Consider the following 23,528-nt stretch of genomic DNA (forward strand, 5'->3'; position numbering starts at 1 on the left):
GTGCGGGCTTCGCAACACTGGTCACAGTCAACCGCCATTTCTTTTGAATAATTATCGGTTTCTTGAAACCCATTATTAGAATGATAAACCTTGACAAACGCAAAAGTTCGGTTCATATTTCCTGTTCCTTCAGAAACTTCGTCCTCATACCTTGCTACTTGCTAATCTGCTGATTGCGGATTCTGAAGAGATTCGAAAATCTCTCTCGAAAAATTTCTAAATAATTTAATACTGCAAATTGCATCAAAAACGCGAAAGACAAGGAACTTGCAAACAAAATGCAAGTAAAATCCCAGCAACGAGCTGTCATTGATTCATGTCAAACTTTTGCGAGCCGTCAAATTGCTGATTACCAAACAGCTGATGCAGAAGAATAGTGAGAAAATAGATACGTTTCGGAGTCGTTTGATGGTTATTTCGAAAAATACAACTGCAAATAATTCAACATATAGTGCAAAGTGACCAAAATTTAATAGTAGAAAAATTATAGCGAATTCATAAATTAACCTGACTCAGGTCGATTAGCACTCATTATTAATCGAAGTGCTGTCAAAGCGTTCATAAATATTAACCGAGATTGTATCTCGGTTAAACTGACAGTATTCAGTTTGAAGCGCAGGTTAAAACTAGAAATACGCACAGTCTAGGACAGGACATGACTACAGACGGTAGATAATCTACAGTCGTGCAAAGAGCGTGGCATAAAACACCAATCGAAACCGTCAAATCGAGACACCTAATGAGCAAAGTAAACAAACTTGTGTTTCGTATAGGCAGGGAAGACTAAGTTTTGTAGTCTACCTGAAATGTTAAAACTTAAACTATTGATTTACTAACAACATATGGATTAGTTATCCTCGATATATCAAATAATGCTTTGAAAAATTCAATTGGCTTGTTCAATTTGCAAAATATGCGTCGTAATTCGCGAAGTTCCACGGAACATACCTCGCGATTCACGCAATTTACTGCTGATTATAGGAAGATTGGTCCAATTGGGTTGTTTAATGCACGAGAAATTTCACATTTAGACACATTTATCCATGAAGAACACTCCCAGGAACACATAACAAAATTTATTTTTGCATTTAAATTGCCCACGACTTCGTTTTTTTAAAAAGCATTGTTTTAATTTTTTATTAAAAGACTTGCGTTTATATAATGACGTTCGTAAGTTACGTTAAGAAATAGGCACAAGACACGTAAGATGATTTCAACAGGGTCGTTATTTCATCACAGTGACAACAAAGGCTGTGAACCATTTCGCGAAATTTTTAACTTTTTGGTTAAAATTTGACAGTTCGATGGTTATTTCTCCTTGAGTGGTTAAAATCAGTTCAGAATGTGAACCATTTCATATTTGTCGACCAACATTTGAAAGGGGCGGATAAGCCAACTGTCAAACAGAACGAGTGAGAGTTCATTTTCCTATGCTGCTCCAGCAAAAGAATAACTCTCGCTCGGTCTGTTTGACAGTTGGCTTATCCGCCCTTTTCAAATGTTTTTCAAATTTTAACCAAAAAGTTAAAAATTTCGCGAAATGGTTCACAGCCAAAAAATGTCAAAAGCTTTCGCCAAGCGGCGGACTATAGTTGATGTTGAATAAAGGTTGTCATAAACTATCAGGAAAACAAGCAGCGAATGTCGCGAATGGTTTATTGCAATTTAGCTCACAAATGTCGGGTAATTAGTTTTTAGGTATTTTTATATATTTTTTCTAGTTAGCTTTTTTGATGAAGTTACGCGTAACATTATCGCTCAAAGCCCCCTCCCCCAAAAAATTGCGTAACATTTTGTAACAGAAACTCATCATACCCCCATCCCCCTGCTGCGTTATGTAATATTTGAACAGCACCCAATGTAAACATTCAACTTTACCTATTTTTTATGCAGCGGTAGGTAGTTTTCTGGTAGTGTGTAGGTAAGCATTGCTGTGTGATATATTTTTTATTGGGGCTGTCTATAAAACGTCAGTGTTCAATCTCAGTCAGTCAGTTCTCAGACAGTTGCTGTTAGTTCACTTCAGTTTAGTGGTATTTTATCTGCGTGTCCAACAGTAGAAAAAAGAAAGACTTTCGGATTTAGATTTTCTATATTGTACTAGTGAAAATTATCAACGTATCAATGTCGGATAGCAGCGGTTCTGACAACGACAGTGTTGTATCAAACCGATCCCGTAAAAGCGGTGTATCGAACCGAAGCCGTTCTATGTCGCGATCAGCTTCTAGATCAGTTTCAAGATCAAGATCTCGATCCCGTTCAGTTTCACGGTCTCGTTCTCGGTCAGCGTCAGCTGGTTCTCAATCTGGATCAGATGCGGAACCACGATTGAAGAAAAAACGTAAAATTTCTAATGATCGCGGCTCGGACGATGAAGAAGAAGTGGAGGATGAACAAGAGCCCGAAGGAGAAGATTTGGACTCGGAAGAATATGAGGATGATGATGAGGATGACCGGCGCGGAAGCAGAAAAAAGAAAAAGAAGGAACGTTTCGGAGGATTTATTATCGACGAAGCCGAAGTGGATGATGAGGTGGACGAGGATGAAGAATGGGAGGAGGGTGCACAAGAAATTGGCATAGTTGGGAATGAGGTGGAGGAATTCGGACAAACGGCTAGAGAAATTGAAAACAGACGTCGTGGCACGAATCTGTGGGATAATCAAAAGGAGGACGAGATTGAGGAATATTTGCGTAAAAAATATGCCGACGAATCGATTGCCCGAAGACATTTTGGCGATGGTGGTGAGGAAATGTCCGATGAAATCACACAGCAAACATTACTTCCCGGAATTAAAGATCCAAATCTTTGGATGGTTAAATGCCGAATCGGCGAGGAAAAGGCTACAGTGTTATTGTTGATGAGGAAATTCCTCACATACTCAAATACGGACGAGCCCTTGCAGATCAAAACAATTGTTGCTCCGGAGGGAGTCAAAGGGTATGTATACATCGAAGCTTACAAGCAAACTCATGTGAAGGCTGCTATTACAAATGTAGGCAATTTGCGAATGGGTATTTGGAAGCAGGAGATGGTTCCGATTAAAGAAATGACTGATATTCTAAAAGTTGTTAAAGAACAAACAGGTCTAAAGCCGAAGCAGTGGGTTCGGTTGAAGCGAGGAATCTATAAAGATGACATTGCCCAGGTGGATTACGTAGATCTCGCACAGAATCAAGTACATTTAAAACTGCTTCCTCGCATCGATTACACACGTTTGAGAGGAGCATTGCGTACAACCTCTGCTGATAATGACGAAAACAAACGAAAAAAGAAGCGACGTCCTGCTGCAAAGCCATTTGACCCGGAAGCCATTCGCGCGATTGGAGGAGAAGTAACATCCGACGGTGATTTTCTGATTTTTGAAGGCAATCGTTATTCCCGAAAAGGTTTTTTGTATAAAAATTTTACCATGTCAGCGATTTTAGCCGACGGTGTTAAGCCTACTCTAGCTGAGCTGGAACGTTTCGAAGAGCAACCAGAGGAAATTAATATTGAACTGGCAGTTTCGACTAAGGAAGATCCAGTCTCGTCGCATTCGTTTTCGATGGGAGACAATGTTGAAGTATGCGTGGGTGATTTGGAGAATTTACAAGCAAAAATTATTGCCATTGATGGGGCCCTTATTACTGTTATGCCAAAACACGAAGATCTCAAAGATCCGCTTATTTTCAAAGCTTCCGAATTGCGTAAATATTTTAAAACCGGTGATCATGCTAAGGTGCTGGCTGGTCGATATGAAGGCGAAACTGGTTTAATAGTGCGTGTTGAACCGCAAAGAATCGTGATGGTATCTGATTTAACCATGCACGAGTTGGAAGTACTGCCACGAGACTTGCAGCTTTGCAGCGATATGGCAACTGGAGTTGATTCACTTGGTCAGTATCAGTGGGGGGATTTGGTACAATTAGATGCCCAAACAGTCGGTGTAATCGTCAGATTAGAGAGAGAAAACTTCCACGTTTTGGGAATGCACGGTAAGGTAATGGAGTGCAAACCAGCTGCCCTGCAAAAGCGCAGAGAAAATCGTAATACTCTCGCTCTGGATTCCGAGCAAAATCCGATACGCCGTCGAGATATAGTTAAAGTCATGGAAGGTCCTCATGCTGGTAGGGATGGAGAAATTAAGCATTTGTATAGAAACTTGGCCTTTTTGCATTCGCGAATGTATACCGAAAATGGAGGTATATTTGTGTGTAAAACCCGACATCTTCAGCTAGCTGGAGGAAACAAATCTCAAGGCAACGCACTAATGCCTCTTGGCCAATTTGGTTTTATGTCACCGCGCATACATTCTCCGATGCACCCGTCAGGAGGCCGAGGTGGCCGTGGAGGAAGAATGGGCGGCCGCGGTGGAGCTAATCGTGTTACTCGAGATCGAGAAATTCTTGGCAAAAGTATCAAAATTACTGGAGGCCCATATAAGGGTTCAGTTGGAATTGTTAAAGATGCGACTGAAAGTACAGCTCGCGTTGAGCTACATTCCGCTTGCCAGACAATTTCTGTTGATAGAAATCATATTGCCGTTGTTGGACCTACTCCAAAAGAGGGGTCCGTTTCAAGTTATATTCGTACACCAAGCCGCACTCCGGGCAGCAGCTATGGAGCTCAAACACCAGTCTATTCGGGTTCGAAAACTCCGCTTCATGGATCACAAACTCCTTCTTACGATATTGGAAATCGTACTCCTTATGGATCAATGACCCCATCCCACGATGGCAGCATGACTCCCCGACATGGAGCTTGGGATCCAGCAGTGACAAACACTCCAGCTCGTTCGAATGATTTTGATTTCAATATGGAAGAACCGTCTCCAAGTCCAGGTTATAATCCGAGTACTCCTGGTTATCAGATAAACACGCCATTCGCGCCACATACTCCTGGCAATATGTTTAACACAGAATCGTACAGTCCATACCAACCAAGTCCAAGCCCCAGTCCATCATCTTATCAAGTAAACTACATGGGCACTCCTTCACCAAGCGCATACTCCCCGGCCACACCAGGCGCTCCGCAGTCGCCCTATAATCCACAGACACCGGGCGCTAGTCTCGATTCGCAGTACGGTGAATGGTGCACTACCGAAATCGAGGTTGAAATCCGTAATCACGATGACTCTGATTTGGCTGGCCAAACTGGATTCATTCGAACCGTCAACAGTGGTACATGCTCCGTATTCTTGCCAGAAGAGGATCGAGTCGTCAATGTACCCTGTAATAATTTGGAACCGGTTGTACCAAGCCCCGGCGATCGCTTTAAGGTTATTTTCGGCGAAGAGCGCGAAACCATTGGCGAGTTTTTATCCATGTCAGGCGCCAAGGAAGCAGTTGTGTCCATCAGCGGCAAGAAAAAGTTGCTACCGCTAAGCTATCTGTGCAAAATAAAAGTTGATTAAAACGACCACTTGTGGAAATATTTTTATTTGAAAACTAGCAAACCATTCTTATTATTTTGATTTGTACATACATCATTATATGTGAAATTTTTGCCGCATTATCCCTAGAAAGCCGTAACATATCGACAAATTTTTCGATATAAACAAGGTAATTACTTTTTTCTGTAACCTCTAAACATAAATAAATAAATAAATAATTTACTACAGGTATCATGCTTGTTATTATTCATCATTGGTAGAAATAGTTACTGATTAGAACCATCCTATCCTAATAATAAAAGTTGCATTTCGTACTATATCTATGTTTAATGTGTCATACGATTTACTTGCAGATTATTTATCTCTCGCAACTGACGTAGAAGCAAAAGAAGAGGAAATCGGACCGAGTAATTGTCTTTGCAATGGCCCATCTTGTATCTGCTGCATAGAATTTAACATGAGCTACATTGATCTCGGTGGTCCTGGTATGCATACAATACTGAAATTTAAAACCTATGTCGGTACTAACAGACCCATAATTTTTCGCTATAGGCTGCGTTCGATTGAAGTATTTATCGGTGGAAGAAGGAATCGCTCTGAACGTTTCGTATGGTGATAGTGTGCTGCATAGTCAACGAGTTAAAGGTCCAGATCCAGCACCAACCTGTTTGAATATGTTTGCCAGACTAGCTCAGATGTGTGCTAGATTCAGTGAGCTGCTACCGACAGATGATGGCCTTCGTGGTTGTCTACAACTAGAACCAATGCTGCTGGGAGAAGTACAAATCGAGCTGCCGCTTGGTTGTTTTCGAATGGGCCCCAAAGGCGTAGAATTGATCAAATCCTCTGAAGAGGAAATCAAAGAACAACACCCCCAAGAGAGGTAGGCAATTATACGCGAAATCTTTTTTAAATTTAGGTTGAAATATTACAAAAACTGTTTTAATAGCATACCAGATACTACACCACAGCCTCCTACCGGTGAGAAGAAAGCAGAGGATGAGGAACCAAAACCAGTGGCAGCGCCGACACTAAACATAACATCGCCTCTTTCAATTCTGGATACACTCTCAACCGCCGATATTCTGGCAGCAGTCAGTGAATCGACCGATGAAGGAATCGCCATGATTTCCAGCTGGTTTGGACTTGATGTAAACAAAACACTAAAGCCGGGACAGCAGAGCGATAGCAAAGATAGTGATAAGACTACTGAAAAAAGTGAAGAAAGTAAAAGTTCCAAGATCGAATAGCAGCAACATGTTAATTTTCACCGGTCGATTAATTAATAAACTTTTAAAATTATTAGTTAATCCAATATCATTGGGTCAACTATTGACATAAATGATATGTTCAGCTTCTAGGGCGATGCCACTTAATCGTTACGAACGGTCTGCTAGTGATATCATTTATAATTAACATGATTATTCTTCTGATTAAATAAATAGTTCATACAACTCACGGTTAGAGATATCTTATTTACTTCTTAAAAAATTCAAAATTTCTCCTTAACCTTATCTGAACTTTCTACAGTCGCTACTTGCCTCTAATAGCATAGAGCCGGGGTGACTCTTGCCGCATCAAGAATTCCTCTTCACTCTACTCGATCATCGTCCTCGTCGCCAATTAGATGAGCGTCTCGATACACGCAAATCGGCTTAAATTTAGTCGAGTCATCTAACAGACCGCCTTTATCGTCCCAAGGTTTCTAGTACTGATTTCGAGGTCGCCTGCGAAGACTAATAGTTGGCTACTCTTGCTGCTGATCGTTCCTCGCGTTTTGATGCCCGCTCGCCGGATCACACCTTCAATAGCGATGACGAACAACGGGACAGCTCATCCCCTTGCCACAACCCTCTGCGTGATTCGAAGGGATCCGATAGTGCCCTCAAAATACGCACGTAACACATTACTTACACTCCTGAGTAGCTTTGAAATTCACGAAAATATGACACGTGGGCACGTTGTACTCCCGGCATTTCTGGAGGATTAGATTCGTAGTAGCACGAGCTCTCATGAAGCTCGTCTGGTGCTGCCTTACAAATTCTTTTGCTATTGGGGATAGACTACGTAACAAAATTTGGGAGAACACCTTGAAGCCGGCGTTGACCAATGCCGCGATAATTACAGCAACCTAGCCGATGGCACTTTTTGTAGATGGGACAAACCACATCTTCCATCCACTCCTCTGATAGTCTTCCGACCTCCCAACTCCTTGAAATTATCCAATGAAATACCGTTGCTAAGTGTCCTAGGCTTTTGAAGAGTTTTGCCGACAGCCAGTCCTTTCCGTCTGTTGTTCTTCGGTTGGCCGATTTCTCGCCGGATTTCTTCAAGATCAGGAGGCGGCACGCTGTGTCGTTCGCTCCGTAAGCTTTCGCTCCGTCCACTTCTGTTATATCGCCGTTGAGTTACTCATCAAAGAACTGTTTCCAGCTGTCGACCACCCCGCGCTCGTTTGTGACCAGGTTTCTCATAGAACTTGCGCGTCTCATTAACCTGGAATAGTTGTTCTAGTTCTCCACGATCTCTGGTCTCCTTCTGGCGCTTTTTCCTTCTCAGGATCGTGGTCGACTCATTTCGTGCTCGTCGATTCTTGGCCGAATTCTTCCTCATAGCAATACTTAGATAGTTTTCCCTCTCCATCGCTTGTTGGCATCCCCCTCAAACCAAACGTTTCGTGCGCTCGAGGTTTCCTCACCGAACACCGCGATTGTGGCCTCATGGACGGTCAAACCAGAGACAAACAGACGAGACACTCGCGTGAATTCCATCATCCAATCAAAAAAGGTTTTTAATGGATTTTCTTCTATGTGTCCTGTCAGTTCGTCAGTGGTCAAACTAATCCTGCTCTATCCGTTAGAACCCGGAATGCAGATAGCGAGACTACGCCGAATGACTTAAAGAAAAGTGAGATTTAGTAATAAATCTCATGAGCCATGGTCGCCCAGGTAACCAATAAGCATTTCCAATGCAATTTAAATGCAAACCAATAAGCATTTAAGTTGCCTTAAATGCTACTTAAATGCTATTTTGGCAAAATATGCGTCTACTTTACTGCTAGCCCTATTAGAGTGCTGACAATGCTTATTTGCAGCTAGTTACTGACAAGAAGAATTTAAATAGAATTGTGGATGCTAGTTTACAACATTTATGCAGTCAAAAGGCTCTTAAACAGCAACCTGCAGTATAAAACGCCAGGGATGCTAATAAATGATTGATTTACTGCTTATACTAATGCTTATTGGTTACATGGGCGTAGTAGAGCGGTTGCGATTACTAAAGTTGAAGAGGTCAACTTCAGTCGATACTCTTGCTTCGGTAAGCCCTTTCTCGATCGATCTACCTCCTGGCCCGGTTCAGTGATTACGTTGCAGGAATTGCAGGATCGTAGTAAACTGTATAGTAATAGGTATGCTTGACTCCCTGTAACTAATACGGAATAAATAATATTGTCATTCCGATTTGAACCACCCAGCAATGAAGATTGATTTTCCCTTCTACAAAAAGATGACGTATTTTTTCGTTTCTCTTTTTGTCTCCAAATCGGCTGCTCACAGTAATAGTTTGTCATCCGGAGTCGATCCGACGCAAGCAAAATGTTCGTTTGTATTGGACGAAGTCCGACCGACTTCCATGCACATGTAGTGGTTGTTTTTCTGTAGTATTGAATCATATCGATAGCGCGGTTGCTTTTCGTTAGCGTGGTGACCTGGTGACTGCCAATCATTTGATTGCAGTCATTCGCTGCTCCAAACGGTAAAGGTAACTTGATCGAAACGAAGATGTTAAAAAAGTTTAAAATGCATTCGTTCTACCGTTCAATACGGAGGCATGACTGAGCAAGCTGCTAGTAGCGTTATGCATAGCGTTCGTATTCCACCATTAAACAGACGGTGTGAATTTGAATGCGCGGTGGTGTGAATGTGGTAGAAAAAAAGACGAAAGGATTAACGCCAATGATATTTTTTTAATTTAACAGAACTGTTCAAAAACCTGCAATTGAAGCGGCCAATCAAATAATGGAAGCCTTTGAACTTGTTTAAGGTGAAATTAGCCGTCATCGATTCTGCCAATTTCAAAAGCAGTTTTTTTGTTTGAAACAAAAATTCTGTTTATAAAAATATATTCGCTGTGGTCAGATTGGCAAGAAGAATGCAAGAAGTTTTTACATTATTACAAACAGAACCCCGCTTTTGGGCCCAAAAACTGCTTCCGAAATTGGGCTCTCCGACGAAAAGTCAATGATCTAATTTCCTGTTAAAGCACTCTGCACTAACTTTGCTATTAATTTTGCTCATTTTATAAGCCAGACGTAGCACATAGATTGTGCTTCAATTCGTATTAGTTCATAGTTCAGATATCACATCAAACTATTCAAAGCTCTCAAAGAAAACAAACGGAATACGGGGATTTTGTTACATTCTAGAATAATTCTGCCGTCGAAGAATTCGTAAGCAAAGACTTTGGTAAATTTGGAAATCTACGGGAGCTACCCTGATTAGTTAGCCGACGAAATTTGACTGATAACAGAGAAGAGATGATACCAGCGAACGGTGATGAAAAAGATTACCCTTTTGATGGTTGATCCAGTCTGTCGATGATGTAAAAACGTCAAGAGGTTTACCGGGATGTTTGGCGCGCTTTGAAATTTTTAACTTTGACCCGAGTCGTACAGGTATTTTGGCCAGAGATGCATAAGTCGAAATTCGGGCCCTATTCTCACTGTCACCTCACCTAAAAGTTTTAGGTGAGAGTACAATTTGCGATTCTTGAACCTGGGTTAGTTCCAACTTGACCACTGAATAAACAAATATTTTCGGGTTGTCAGTGTATTGCTTACAGCGGGGTTGAAACTGTGAAAAAAAAACCAAAGCGAACCTGACGTCTAAAAAGTTCAACCCGAGTGAAAAAACAAACGTTTTGACAACCGTTCGATTGGAACTAGGGCGAACCTAGGTTGGATCTAAGCAAAATCAAAAACGCTATAAGTAACTCAGGTTCAACTGGAGTTTGTGGGCTTTATTCTGCGAGCCGAGTGACACGGACAATTTTATTGGCAGGCCAAATTTCGTCGCAACATAGCATCAAGACTTTACTTTGCTATCTGAAGGCGCCAACTAAAAATGACAAAATTAACTAATGCTAGCTTTATTAAATTATCTTGTTTTTTCATGTACACAATAAAAGTTATACTGTATTAATCATCAATTCATTTGCGGTTGCATCTTGAATCCACATTCGTAGTTCGCAATATGAACTGCAGTCGCAACTAATTCTGAAGGCTAAAAATTTCTGACTGATATTTAAATTAATATCAAGTATTGTTTTAATTACGATGAAACTTTTGAAAAAATGAGGTCTATTTCAAGCAAAATGAGCTAATTGCAAAGCTTTCAGGCTTCATGTTTAAGTAAAACAAGAAAAAAAAACAATGTATCTCCATCAGATTTAAAAGCAATTTAAACCTACTTTTACAATTGTTTGTTTGCATAAACTAATCCAATACTCTCGTTTCGAGTATTTTCCTAGAACCTACTAAACTATATGAACGTAGTTTATATAGTGTCGCATTGATTTAGCCTTTAACCGTTGCGATTTACGTACTATCATTGGATGTTTTCAATGATAAACTCCTGGTGTCCGTGTTCTGATCCTCATCGTCCATCGTTTCATCGGTGTTGTTGCCATTCTTCTTCTCCTCATCTGTGGTGTTGCTTTTAAGATCTGGAAAAAATGGAAAACTTCATTTTCCAGTCAAATGACCATCATCATTTAACGGGACTAAAAACCTGCTTCATCGACGAGCAAGAACAGTTCCTCTTGGCTTAGATGCTTGGCAGCCTCTTCGAATTTGCTCACTTCTTCACAGAAAGCTTCCCAAAACGGGACAGTACCCTCGGGGACCGGAAACATTGTCTGTAATAAAAGATTAGTTACATCAGATATTTTAAATAGTTTGAACGATTTTCTAACGGAATTTGGGTTCATTATTCCCCACTTTTGACTGGATCGTACCTTAAATTGATTGTAAATCTGTTCTGCCTTGGATCGGATCTGTTGAGCTTGAAAGTCAAACTTGATTCGTTCTTCGTCAGCCATATTCCATGCCTTAGCATTTCCAACATATTTTCTAAGCCGTTTCATTGTTTCTACGCAGTTTGGATTCTTTTTCAGCATCGTTGGAGTAACTTTCAATTCTGTAACAAAAGTTGTACTTTCAGTGAACAAAGTTAGATAAGAATAGTTAAGTACATACTCTGATATCTTTCCATTAAACTGACACACTTCTCAGGATCAGCTTTCGCCAACCCAACGCAGGACTTAATTTCCAAGTTTAATTCCACCAACTCGCGCTCAAGTTTGAGAAAATAGACACGTTCGCTTTCGATTTTATCTGAAAAAGAATATCCGCAAAGTGTCAAAACATATTACAGGTAGGTACTATTAAACTCTTTTACATCCTTACCGAATGGATTAGCCTTCTTCGAAGGAACAGCAGCGGGTGGAGTGTTCGGCTTCTCTCTTGATGGCAGTGCTTTTTTCTTCGCCGGTGGTGCAGCAGCTGCTTCTTCATCTTCGCCATCTAAAAATCGCTTCGGTTTAATTTTGCGACCGCTACGACTCACAACTTCCGGTTGATCTTTAGCAGGACTAGTAAGGATTTCTTTGCCAACTTTCTCTTCAACCACTGGTGCGGAACCACTTTTCTTAGGTGTGGTAGACGCTTCGCAGAAATGATCGCTATCATCAGCTGTGGCGGTGGATGCCGCTAATGCTGATTTCTTGATTTGTTTCTTACTACCGGAGCTGGCATTTTTAAGGGATTCTTCGCCATTTGGACTATCATCCTTTTCAGTTTTATTATCAACAACGGTCGAATTCGCTGAGATGCGAGACGCATTAAAAGTGGTCTGAAAATAACAAGGGAATTGGGAATTATTGAATTGTCGTGTTTAGTCCTGCTTCTATTCCGCAAAACTATCAGTTGAGATTGGTTATACGGCACTTTTTGCTTTACTTGCCTCGGTCGCGTTGAAGATATCTTCCGCTTTTATTTCACTAACTGAAGATGACGTAGGTTGCCCAGTGAGCTGTAAATAGTTTTAGAACTGCTTACTTTGCATTCTGCTTGTAACAAAAATAACATTCAGATTCTCATTTATCCATCATGCCCACGGCTTCAACCAAATTTAGATTAATTGCTCTTCCCGACCACACATTAAATTTCCCGAAGGATTGTACGGATTCATCAATCCCCCTGCAATGACGCTTCGCATTATTGCATAGATTTTTGGACGCGCAATTGAACAGAATCACAAATCGACCACGTTTTGATCGACTGTCGGCACTTCTCGGACATCATTGACGTGAGATCCTGTCGTAGCGCTAACGTTGACTCGAACCACTATCTAGTGATGGTAAGGAGACGTCCAAACCGCTCCGTTGTGAACAATATGCGATACCGACGCCAGCCTCGGTTAAATCTCGCGCGGCTGAAGCAACCAGACGTCGCCGCAAGTTATGTATACTCATTCGAACCTAAGCTTCCGGAAGAAGACAAGCTGGACGAAGCCCCTCTCGAGGACTGATGGAACATCATCAAAACAACCATTAGCAGTGTAGCGGATAGCTTAGGCTGACCAGACGTCCCGGGTTATGCGGAACTGTTCCGGATTTGGATGATTTTCCCGGCACATACCCGGGAAACGCTGATTACCGCGAACTAGAGCGTGAAGAAATCAACCTCTGGATTTGGCTGAAATTGGCCTTTTCTGAAGCTTATTCATCAAATTTCATGCATCGCGTCAGTCAGACACATGCATACCGAGACGGATTCGCCGTACAGTACAGTGGTCAGCATTCAGTTTTTCCGCAAAAGCACAATCCGTAATGCTTAGATCAGCCTTGACTTTCTAAATGACCCTCAACCGCAGTTGACGATCAAGAGTTCAACTTCAACGTCTGACCTGCACCTTGCGGACAGCCCTGAGAATTTCCTTGCATCCCTCAATTACTCACATTACAGCCCTTTTAGGATAATCCGTCAGTCCCGCCAGCCAAAAGTCAATGACTCACCAGATACTCCCGCACTCCAGGAGCAGCTGTCGATATTTGCTGAATGGTGTAAAAAACAATCGTCTTATATTGAACCCTGATAAATGCGAAGTGATTACGTTCTCGAGAAAGTTGAATCCGATAATCTTCGAATACCGACTATCAAGCATACCTTTACGACGTGTACATTGCGTCAAAAATCTCGGGGACCTACTCAAATCCAAACTGACCTTCAAACATTACGTTTCTTTCGTTGTCGACAAGGCCTGCAGGAATTTGGGATTCATCGTGCGTATCGTCAAAAACTTCACTGATAAAAACTGCTTGAAATCGCTCTACTGTGCGTTAGTACGTTTCAATCTCGAATAACGCGCACCCATATGGAGCCTGTATTACCAAAACGGCGTCACTCGGATTGAGACAGTATAGCGGAGGTTCATTCGCTTTGCGCTCCGATCGTTTCGTAACCTGTTTTGATTTTGGCGTCAGCTGCAACGTGCTGCCCCTGAAATCCCGCTTCAGAACATTTGCTGGTAGTTTTCATTAGTTATTAGGATCAAGAAATCTGTCGACTTTTTTTAACAAATAAACAAATAAACCTGAATGGCGAACAGGCGGAGAACTACTGCGCCGGGGAAAGCGATTTAGATGATGCAACCAACGGGGAAGAGGTGCCAGCCCCAACGATAGGCAAAGTTAAGGAGGCCAGCACGCAGCTAAAGAATAATAAATCGGCTGGGAAAGATGGCATCGAAACGAAGTTTACTAAAATGGGACCAGAAAAGCTGACCAGTTGTACGCACCAGATAATTGTTAGAATTTGGGATGCTCCGTATCAGCTTCCGGAGGAGTGCAAGAAAGACGATAAATTGGACTGTGCGAACTATCGGGCGATCACCGTTTTCAATCCCACCTATAAAGTGCTGTCCCAAATCATTTTCCGCCATCTATCACCAATTGCGAACAGATTTATGGGAATTCATCAAGCCGGCTTCGTTGAAGGACGGTCAACAACGGATCAAATATTTACATTGCGGCAGATTTTCCAAAAGGGCCGCCAATACAGAGTTCCCAAAAGAGCTATGAAAAATCATGGACGAGAACATCTTCACACAGCAACAGTGCAGTGTTCGGATTTCGTGTGGACTGTCAAGTTTATTCGAATCACACAGAGGGCTTCGTCAAGGTGATGGTCTATCATGCCTGTTATTGCTACAAGGTGTTATGGACCGAGCGGATATCAACACACAGGGCACGAACTTCTAGTCAATTCGCCTGCTTTGCCGATTATCGAGCTGCTGAACCTCACCGCAATCCAGGCTATTTCGAACGACTTTGAATATTTTTTCGTCATCTGTATAGAGCTTTCGGCAATAATCCGGAAGTAGCAGCGATATACCATTGATGAACAACTTAAAGAGAAGTGCCCCTAATGCGGTACTCCTGAGATATTCGTCAGCCGTGCTGAAAGTGGCAATTCGATTTTCACACGAAGGGCGGAACCATTCGACAAGAGCAGGTGAGATTCATAGGTTTTCAAGTTTTGCTAAAAGAATAATTATTTCGTGATCGATTCGGTCAAAAGCCGCTTTCAGATCGGTGTATACCACATCAATTTGAGCACCAGCACTGATGTTCAGCAAGCACGTTGAGGAACTTAGTCTTCCAAGTTAGTGTTTGTCGAACGCTTAGGATAGAACCCGTGTTGCTCTGACGAGATGTAGTGTTTGCAGCTTATTAATACCTCATCAAAAATTTCGAACGCGCATAACGTTTATGTAATGTCTCTGTATTTCTCACATCGCGTTTATCAACTTTTTATCGATACTGGAAACATAGCGGAAAGCTACCAATTGATGGAAAACACGTATTGCCGGAGTGATAGATTAAATAATAGGCATAACAGACGGATGAATACAGCAGCATACCTTTTCAGCACACACGATGGAATCAAATCGGGACCAGCAGAAAAGGATTTTAGTTTATTGATTGCAGTTTCCACATGACGATTCGTTATTTCAGCTAGGTTGAAATTGATAACATTACTAGCTAAATTGCATAGAACACTATCAAATTCAGCACTCGAGGTAGTAGTGTTATGGAATGTACGTTAAAACTTTTCAACAGAGTGCACTTTTTAGTTAGCGAACTAGCCATGACTATCACCAAGGAACATGGCAACCCCGCTTTTGTACGTTTGGTATTTATGAACGACCAAAATAACCAAAATGCATTTGGAAGATATACTGCTTGTAGATGTGTCGGTTATATTTTCGGTAGATACTGCTTCTACGATTGAAGTGCTCTTTAGAAATTGGACATTGCAGTTGACGTTTGAGTTTGAGGGCATTGCGAGTGATGGAGACGAATGACCGTGGCAATGTACTACTTCCAGTGGTATTCAAGGTGCAATGAGGCAATAGCAAGTAGCGAGTCATGGGATATTTTAGTATTTTCGAAGAGCCGAGGAGCGCTTTCTTATTAGCTGGTCGTCGGTACGGAACAAAACGAGCGATTACAGAGTTAATAGCTGAGTTGAAGTATTCCAGGGCATCATTACCAGGCGAGGTGGACTCCAGAAAATGCTAGTCAGTTTAAGAAATGGCCGAACTCAGAACGTCTAAGATATCCACGAATTGTACCTATTAGACCGACGTAAATGCTCTCAAGCACTGGGTAGTTACAGTCGATGGGTAGCAGTAGTTCACTCGCTTCAAATACTTCAACATAAAGCTGCGTCATTAACGAATGCCGAATCGAGCAGGAGACCGTTGTGGTTAGTTACATAATTAATTTGCATTAAGTTGCGTAAACTGAACTCATCCAGCAGCGTGGAACATACTGCAGATATATTGGATTCCAGAACTCTACCGTCACTACCGTCTAGGTCTAAGCGTGTAACAATGGAGCCAATTAAATTATTATGATTTTCAATTGCGGTAAAATCGGAACGGTCGGGTGGTAGGTAGATGGCACCTAAGCTAATGCTGCTGAAGCGGCTGAAATTTCATCCCATAGCTGCTCTTCCGCCGGAAGCATATCTGTCCCATGTTAAAAAACACGAAAATGAGAAAATCGCACTCAAAGTTGGAAAACTGATTTTTCTAAAATTACTTAGTTTTCATGTTATTATTCATCCCTCTTTGAGATAATGTTGAAAAATTTCACTAAATTTTATATACAACTTGAAACCATTTTATTTGAAAAGTTATATGCAGCGAAACAAATATGCGTCCATTTTTCCAGTGGGACAAATTGGCTTCAAATTTTTTGGAGTTTTTCTAGTATAAACACCATGTTTTCTATTCATATTATAAAAAATATATATAATTATAACGTTAGACAACAAAATGTCGAAAATGACAAAATGTAACATAGAATAGTTATGCTTCCACCGGCAGTGCTCAAGTGTATCACAAATTGCAATTGGGGTCGAATCAGTATAGTCCTGCTGCGATGATCTCCATCGCAACGGTAGACGGTAAAATGATTACCAAAGGGCTGCACGGAGTTAACACAACTGTCCACCCAGATTTCGGTCAATACAACAACGTCGTAGTCACACTCGGTGGCCATCTGAAACAAGTCGTCTGAAGTCCACGAACATTCTGGTAGTATATCCGAAGTTCAACAGTCGGTGTATCTTTAGCAAGGTTTCGCTCGATAGAGACTGATAATGGACCATCAAGTTGCGTAGTATTAAAAGCATGGTACGGGCCAATAAATGAAGGAGCAAATATGTACTTGCCGTGAAGAATGTTTTGGTAGCCCCGTTCCCCACACCCACACGTAAGACCAGAGCGACTTAAGAACGCCGGCAGCAGTGGCACGAATGCCGTTGAGGGTTGGGTAGGTGCATCCATGATACCAACAACTGCAGCTGGCTTGCTTTGCCATTAATGCAAGATGAGGTTATGAAAGATGCGAAACAACTTTATCCCTTCGCCATAAATGCTGACAAATGGATAAAAAATGGGCAGATAAAGCGAAGTCGTCATAGCCAACTGTCGTATTGGGGTTCAATTGTACTGTGAATACACTATCGCACCTACAAGGCATCTGAAGTAAGTGCACCACAAACATGCAATCCACAAAAATTTACTAGGTCCTTCCGGTCTCCTCAAATTGACCAGGTCTGATCTGGCACCCCCTCTAGAAATTTTCCCCATTGGAATTTAAAAACCGGAAAAAATTCAGTGTATATGTTCCCACTGCGTAAATGTATTTTTTTCATTAGGCATCGCAAACGCGTAGTTGTTGTCGTTAATAGCTGTCAGCAGCCTACCCGAGTAGTACACGTAGCCATATTAAGTTACAAAAACCTACTTGACTGATTTTAGTTATTCATATTTCATAGGTTGCAGCAACGGAATGTCTTGGGTCTTGGTTTGGGTAGTAGCCACTCCGGCCAGGCTGTTTCAAGCAGTCGTCTCCATTTAACTCGATCTTGGGACAATCATCGTCCATTTTCTAGTCGTCTCAGAAGTCGCAAATTACTTTCGACCAGGTCGAGCCATCTTGCACATTGAGCCCTCCTGTTCCTGGTGCGATGCAGTTGTTAAAGATAACTGTTTTAGACACACTGTCGTCCGTCAGCCTTATGATGTGATGTGTCCGGTCCACCGTAGTCTACTGACTTTCGCCAGATGATGCCGAAATTCTCTCCAAAAATGCCTGTAGCTTGTAATTCATACGTCTTCGCCACTCTCCGCTTTCAGTTTCAGTTCGCCAAATATCGTCCGCAACACTTCGAACATGACAAGAGCGTGTATGTCTTCCGTGAACAGTGTCAAGGCTTCAAGTCCATAAAGAACTACTGTTTTTCGTACTGCGGCGTATGCTTCTGGATCGTAGCGTTTTGTGAAGGGCAAAGTAGGCCCAATTTCCTGCTTCCTAGTGTTATTGTCTGCGGTCACCAGCGATTTCAAATACACGAGTTCATTCAATAGAATGCAAGATACGCCGTCATCTTTTTTCAACTTTCGCCACGTATCAAAGGCACTCGAAATTGTCCCCGAGATGCGCACGAAACACATCACTCAATCCAATGTAGCTCTTGTGGGGGTTGAATGCCCGTGGTACAGAATATCGCTTATCCCAGCATCAGAAAATGCCTCGCGCTATATACCATCTCGTCAGCGGTACCGATGCGACGAACTGTCTGAAAAGTTCAGTGCATCGTCGTGTCGGTAATCATAGGTGTCATCTAAATTCCGACCTCGTTCAAAGACCTGACTGTTAAACACAGCCAGTCGTATTCAGTTGGCTAAACAATCAAGATTTGGGCGATTCTTTGTTGCTGTAATTTAGACTCTGCACAGCTCTGATCAGTTGCGTTAGTTTATCCTGATTCCTGAAAACCGTTTTCGTACATTATCTGCGATAGCTGATCTCGATCGACTGTATCATTTGCTGCTTTGAAAGTAATAGAAACGTGATGGATGTGATGCAATGTGAACTGTGAGCACGTTGTACTCTTGATATTTTGCAACATCTGTTGGATGGTCCGTAGTTGCGCGGACCCCATGAAGTTTACCTAATAATTACCTACAAAACCCTGTACTATCGATGACAGCCGGCGTAACAGGATTATAATGAAATTTTTTTTGGAAGGCACCCCCTAGGCCCCCTCCAGAGAAATTTCCTAGCTACACCAATGCATGGCGTATGACATTTAATACGTGATTTCAATGGAATCCGGGTCATATTGGATTTAGCTATTCGTTGCTAACCCTTTCCAGTTTCTGATAACAGTTGTGGGAACAACGATCAGGGAAATAATTAATCACAATTTCAGAAACTGACTGCAATAGTCTCATATGCTCTCCCTATATTCACGGTTGAAATGCAATAAATTGCTTTTTAACCTCTGTTATATCATTAGTGATTTTCGAAACACTTGTGCTGTGTTATGTTTAATATTTATGCATTCCCTTTAGGTACATAGCACTGGGGGCGAAAATTTAAGAAAAATAGCACATTCAATAAAAATGACTTACAGCAATAGGACTGGGATCCTCGCCGTTTAACGCAGACTCGATCTGAATGATGGCTTCCTTAAAGCCCTTCCGTTTCATAATCTTTTCCGTAGCATATTTTTCTTTCGTGTCGCGATATACAAACAAGTCCTCCAACTTGATGTTAGCTCTGCAAATTCAAAACGTAAGACAAAGTTAGTGCACCTATTAGAGTTCTCGCAGGGTAGGGAGTCCATTTTAGATTTTGGATTGCTTGCTTCTCCTTGCGAGACAACACCAAGCCAGTTAGACTTTGGACGAAAATACTGCCAAATATTGAATAGCTTTTCATTCTTGTAACTTACGTCTCTCCAGTGCCATAGAAGTATACATTGTATTTGCTTTTCTCAATTTTAGTAATCTGCAATTGAATTTTTAATGTAGTCAGAAACGGAGGGAAGCCATCATCGGCGTGAAAATGAGCTATACATACCTTCGCTGGCCAAGGCGGGTAACCTTTAACTTTTGCAAACACCAAATCACCAACGTTGAAAGACTTTTTCGAGGCAACCATTTCTCGTAAAAGTTTTTGCAAAACCTGTGTATAAACTAAGAGAACCACTGTTTATACCGGAGGCGACGGAACTATCTTTCAAGATGAAAAAATAATGTAAAATTGTGCTGTACGAATCGAATACCGATGGCCGAAGCGCTTTTACTTTAGATTTGGAATCGCCACTCGCCTCGCTTGCTTTCGTCTGCAGCGCACTAACACCGTTAAAATATTACAGCAACGCAGAGATGCCAGATGTGCAAACTTTATTTTCAATACATTTCAAGACCAATAATTGAAAAGGGCCAAACTTACACTCTACCTGAAAAGTACCCAGTGCTACGTAAAAATGATGAAAAAAAATCAAAGGGGTTGTGTACAAGACACGACCGCATATATAGGTGACGCAGGACTACGTAAGTCTCTTTGTAGTGATAGTAGCCTGTATTCATGCTTGTAATCATTCGATTCTTCATTTATACAAGCTATATGCAACATATATACATGCTACATGCGTTGTATGTAACATTTATCAAAGTAGTAACATTGCATACGTTCAGTTGCATTTGAAAACAATTTAACAAAATCAAGAACACAAACTATTACTTTCCTGCTACCTTACTGAAAGTAAAGATTGTTTTAATTATCCATGGTTTCCACGTTGAAAGGATTTTACCAATTCAATCCTATTTTATCAACAGCACATCTTTTCACTACACTTCTAATGAAACGGCAAGCATGCGTATTCATACAGAGCCGTATAATAACCGAACACTACAGCTGTAGCAAATTTTTCCAACACAGATATCAAATTCGCCGAGGTTTAATCGTCTCGCAGTAAAGAATTTGCGATCTGTTGGGACAACGAACTTGTGTCATTTTTTCTGGCACACTTTCCTAACACAGACATCAGATTGGACTAGGTTTATTCGCGTTCATAAGAAATCTGTTGGCACGAGGGGGCTTTGTCACTCTTTCTGGCGTACTTCCCAAGCAAGGACATCAAAATGGTCTAGGTTGAACCGCGGTGTTAAGAAATCTTGTTGAAATGAGGAAACTTCGTCACTTGTTTTGGCTTACTTCCCAAGCACAGATATCAAATTGGAATAGGTTTAGATCATCGTAAAGAATCTTCTAGCCAATCATGAAGCGAGAATTCTTCAATAGTTCAACATCAAGAATCCATACTTTTCTTCATTTGGGTCAATTCTTAGAAGATTTTCCGACCGATTGGCGTAAGAATATTGAAAATCGATCGAAAAACCGCTGAGCTATTAGCGCTCAAAACCTTTCATTTTTCGTGACGCTCGCATTTTTCGACTTTTTGGAATGACACCCTGCCTCAAAACTTGCCGTAAGACGTAGTCCTACGTCAAAAGGCAAAGTTAGCAACACTCTTAAATGATTCTACCTGTAAATAGGTCGGATTTAGTTAAAGCTAGGTTGAAACTACTCAAAATGCCCTTAAAGTGTACAAACTCAAACTTTGGGTAAAAATTTCAACCAATTTTGGCTACTTGCTACCGATAATTGAATTATTCTCCATGACAAATAACGCAATTTTAAGTTCCTACTACCAATTTTTTGGTTGAAAAACTACTCAAAATCTGAGTTTGTGCACTTTAAGGGCATTTTGAGTAGTTTCAACCTTACCCAAGTAACCAAAAGTTCGAATAACGGTGTCTAACGAGGGCTAAGCAGCTTTATGTATATTGATCTATAACTTGTTAAGCAGCTTCACTTTTAAGTAATTAACCGAACTTTCAAGTTGTTTTGAGTTCGCTGCATAGAACACTAAGCAGCTTCGAAATAAACTGTCAAAAATAAGGAAAAAGCTAATATTTAGCAGCACTGCTATGTTCTATTTTTATACTGCTACCTAACTTCTATATTCGTTGCATTCGCCTGCTGTTGGGTTTGAACCCGGGCGTTCCGCGTTGTAATCCTATCCCGATCCACTGCGTCATATTTGCCGTATACAAGTGGTGTGAACTTTGCCAATAAGTTATTCTTGAGTATAAGTACGTTTTAGAACTTTCAGCAGCTTTGTGCAGCGTGAGTTAATTATAGAACATTAAAGTTCGGAGTCAGGCAATCAAGTAATAGTGAAATATTTACCTACACCCGAGCCTACAGCTATGTTTTTGATATGCGCATAGTTGAAAAATAATGAAAAGCATTGCATTCTAATTTATTATATTTACTGATAAGACATGTGCTCTGATTAAATTTATTTGAGTGATGGAGTGAAATGAAAATGTTTGCTGGTTTGATCACTAAAAATGTAAACATAAAAATAATAACAATCATTTCGTGGCCAGAAGCATACAAGCAGAACTTGTTAGCAACTAAGGTTACTTCAAAACTTCATGTAGCATCCTAAAAGCTTTGAAGTATCTATGAAGTACTTACAGCACTTCTTAAAACATTTAGTTCTACGTACACTTGATATACACTACTAATCAGCAAGGAGGGTTTACGGAACTGAAAATGAACTAATTGTGAACTTTTGAGTTCGCTTGTCAAGTAATATTCGAACTTTTGGTTACTTGGGTACTTTAACTAAATCCGACCAATTTACAGGTAGAATAATTTAAGAGTGAAAGGTAAATAAAATTTGGTTATATCGTTTTCGTTTTTGCGGTGCAGCTACACCGATGCTACACTGGTGTAGCTGTTTTGCACCGAAACTGTTCGTTTTCGATTTTTGTGCTACACCATTGCTACACTTTTTCTCACCCGATCGGCAGGCAACCATGTTTTCGCTAGAGTGACTATATACAGAGTGGCGACAAGTCATCCCTAATGTATGCAATGCGGTTTTCCAAGGTTTTTCTTTCTCTTTCCTGCATACGCGTTGGATAGGTCGTCTGCTCGATTGGAATGACACTGACAGATAATTATCATTCCAATTTTGAGGTTGTCGCCACTCTGTATATAGTCACTCTAGTTTTCGCCACCAACATCTCGTGTGTGCGAAAATGAGATAGCATGTCAGCACTGCGTTTCATTCAACTGCCAGCAGTCTGATTTGGGCCCGCTGTCAAATTCTGAGCCCCGGACATGCTGTCGCTGACGTTCACTGCAGCTAGATATAGAGATGTCGATGGGGTGCTTTTTCTGCACCAGCTACATAAGAAAAAAAGAGAATGTAGCTGGTGCAGAACGGAAAATATCAACCTACCCATACCACATCACTGTTGCTACACTCCAGCGAAAAATGTATAGCACCAAATGGTGTAGCTACACTACAAAAACGAAAACGGCATAAAAACAATTAACGCATAGTCTGAGTTAGAAATACTGAGTATTTGTACCATGGGCCCCCGTTCGTTTGACCATTTTTAATCTGAACACTTTTTAATTTGAACCCCGCTGGTTTGCACGACATGCAAATTAAAAATGGTTCAAATATCATTCTCAACATGACATCATTTGTTTATGCAGACAATGCTCATAAACACGATTTGTTTGTACTGACCTAGCGCGTTTAATCGGTTTCACATTTCGTTTTCCTAACGATTACGATAGAAATCCGATCGGAAAATGCAATATTCGTACTTGCAACTGCTAACTAAAAAAACCACCAA

At 41.1% G+C, this 23,528-nt stretch overlaps 3 protein-coding genes across 4 annotated transcripts; 2 read left to right on the forward strand and 1 right to left on the reverse strand.

Moving 5' to 3' along the window:
- Window positions 1-2,020: 2,020 nt before the first annotated feature.
- Window positions 2,021-5,837, forward strand: LOC128744732 (transcription elongation factor SPT5). Its single transcript, XM_053841934.1, has 2 exons — window positions 2,021-5,542; window positions 5,727-5,837. Exon 1 carries the CDS (start codon window positions 2,125-2,127, stop codon window positions 5,392-5,394), a length of 3,270 nt encoding a protein of 1,089 aa, XP_053697909.1. The 5' UTR covers window positions 2,021-2,124; the 3' UTR covers window positions 5,395-5,542; window positions 5,727-5,837.
- LOC128740226 (uncharacterized) lies at window positions 5,696-6,827 on the forward strand. Its single transcript, XM_053835758.1, has 3 exons — window positions 5,696-5,858; window positions 5,926-6,256; window positions 6,323-6,827. The coding sequence occupies exons 1-3, from the start codon at window positions 5,696-5,698 to the stop codon at window positions 6,621-6,623; spliced, it is 795 nt and encodes a 264-aa protein (XP_053691733.1). The 3' UTR covers window positions 6,624-6,827.
- A 3,571-nt stretch (window positions 6,828-10,398) lies between these two features.
- Window positions 10,399-20,124, reverse strand: LOC128742592 (hepatoma-derived growth factor-related protein 2-like). 2 transcript variants are annotated; one of them, XM_053839003.1, is made up of 9 exons: window positions 19,879-20,124; window positions 19,751-19,806; window positions 19,428-19,575; window positions 12,396-12,464; window positions 11,840-12,284; window positions 11,630-11,767; window positions 11,389-11,570; window positions 11,163-11,289; window positions 10,399-11,097 (listed from the first exon to the last, which is right to left on the reverse strand). In XM_053839003.1, the coding sequence occupies exons 1-9, from the start codon at window positions 19,957-19,959 to the stop codon at window positions 10,970-10,972; spliced, it is 1,374 nt and encodes a 457-aa protein (XP_053694978.1). In that variant the 5' UTR covers window positions 19,960-20,124; the 3' UTR covers window positions 10,399-10,969. The 2 variants fall into 2 exon arrangements, with proteins under 2 accessions (XP_053694978.1, XP_053694979.1); XM_053839004.1 differs by lacking the exon at window positions 12,396-12,464.
- Window positions 20,125-23,528: the final 3,404 nt, after the last annotated feature.

The sequence above is a fragment of the Sabethes cyaneus genome, chromosome 3 (assembly GCF_943734655.1).
Source record: "Sabethes cyaneus chromosome 3, idSabCyanKW18_F2, whole genome shotgun sequence".
NCBI lineage: Eukaryota > Metazoa > Arthropoda > Insecta > Diptera > Culicidae > Sabethes > Sabethes cyaneus.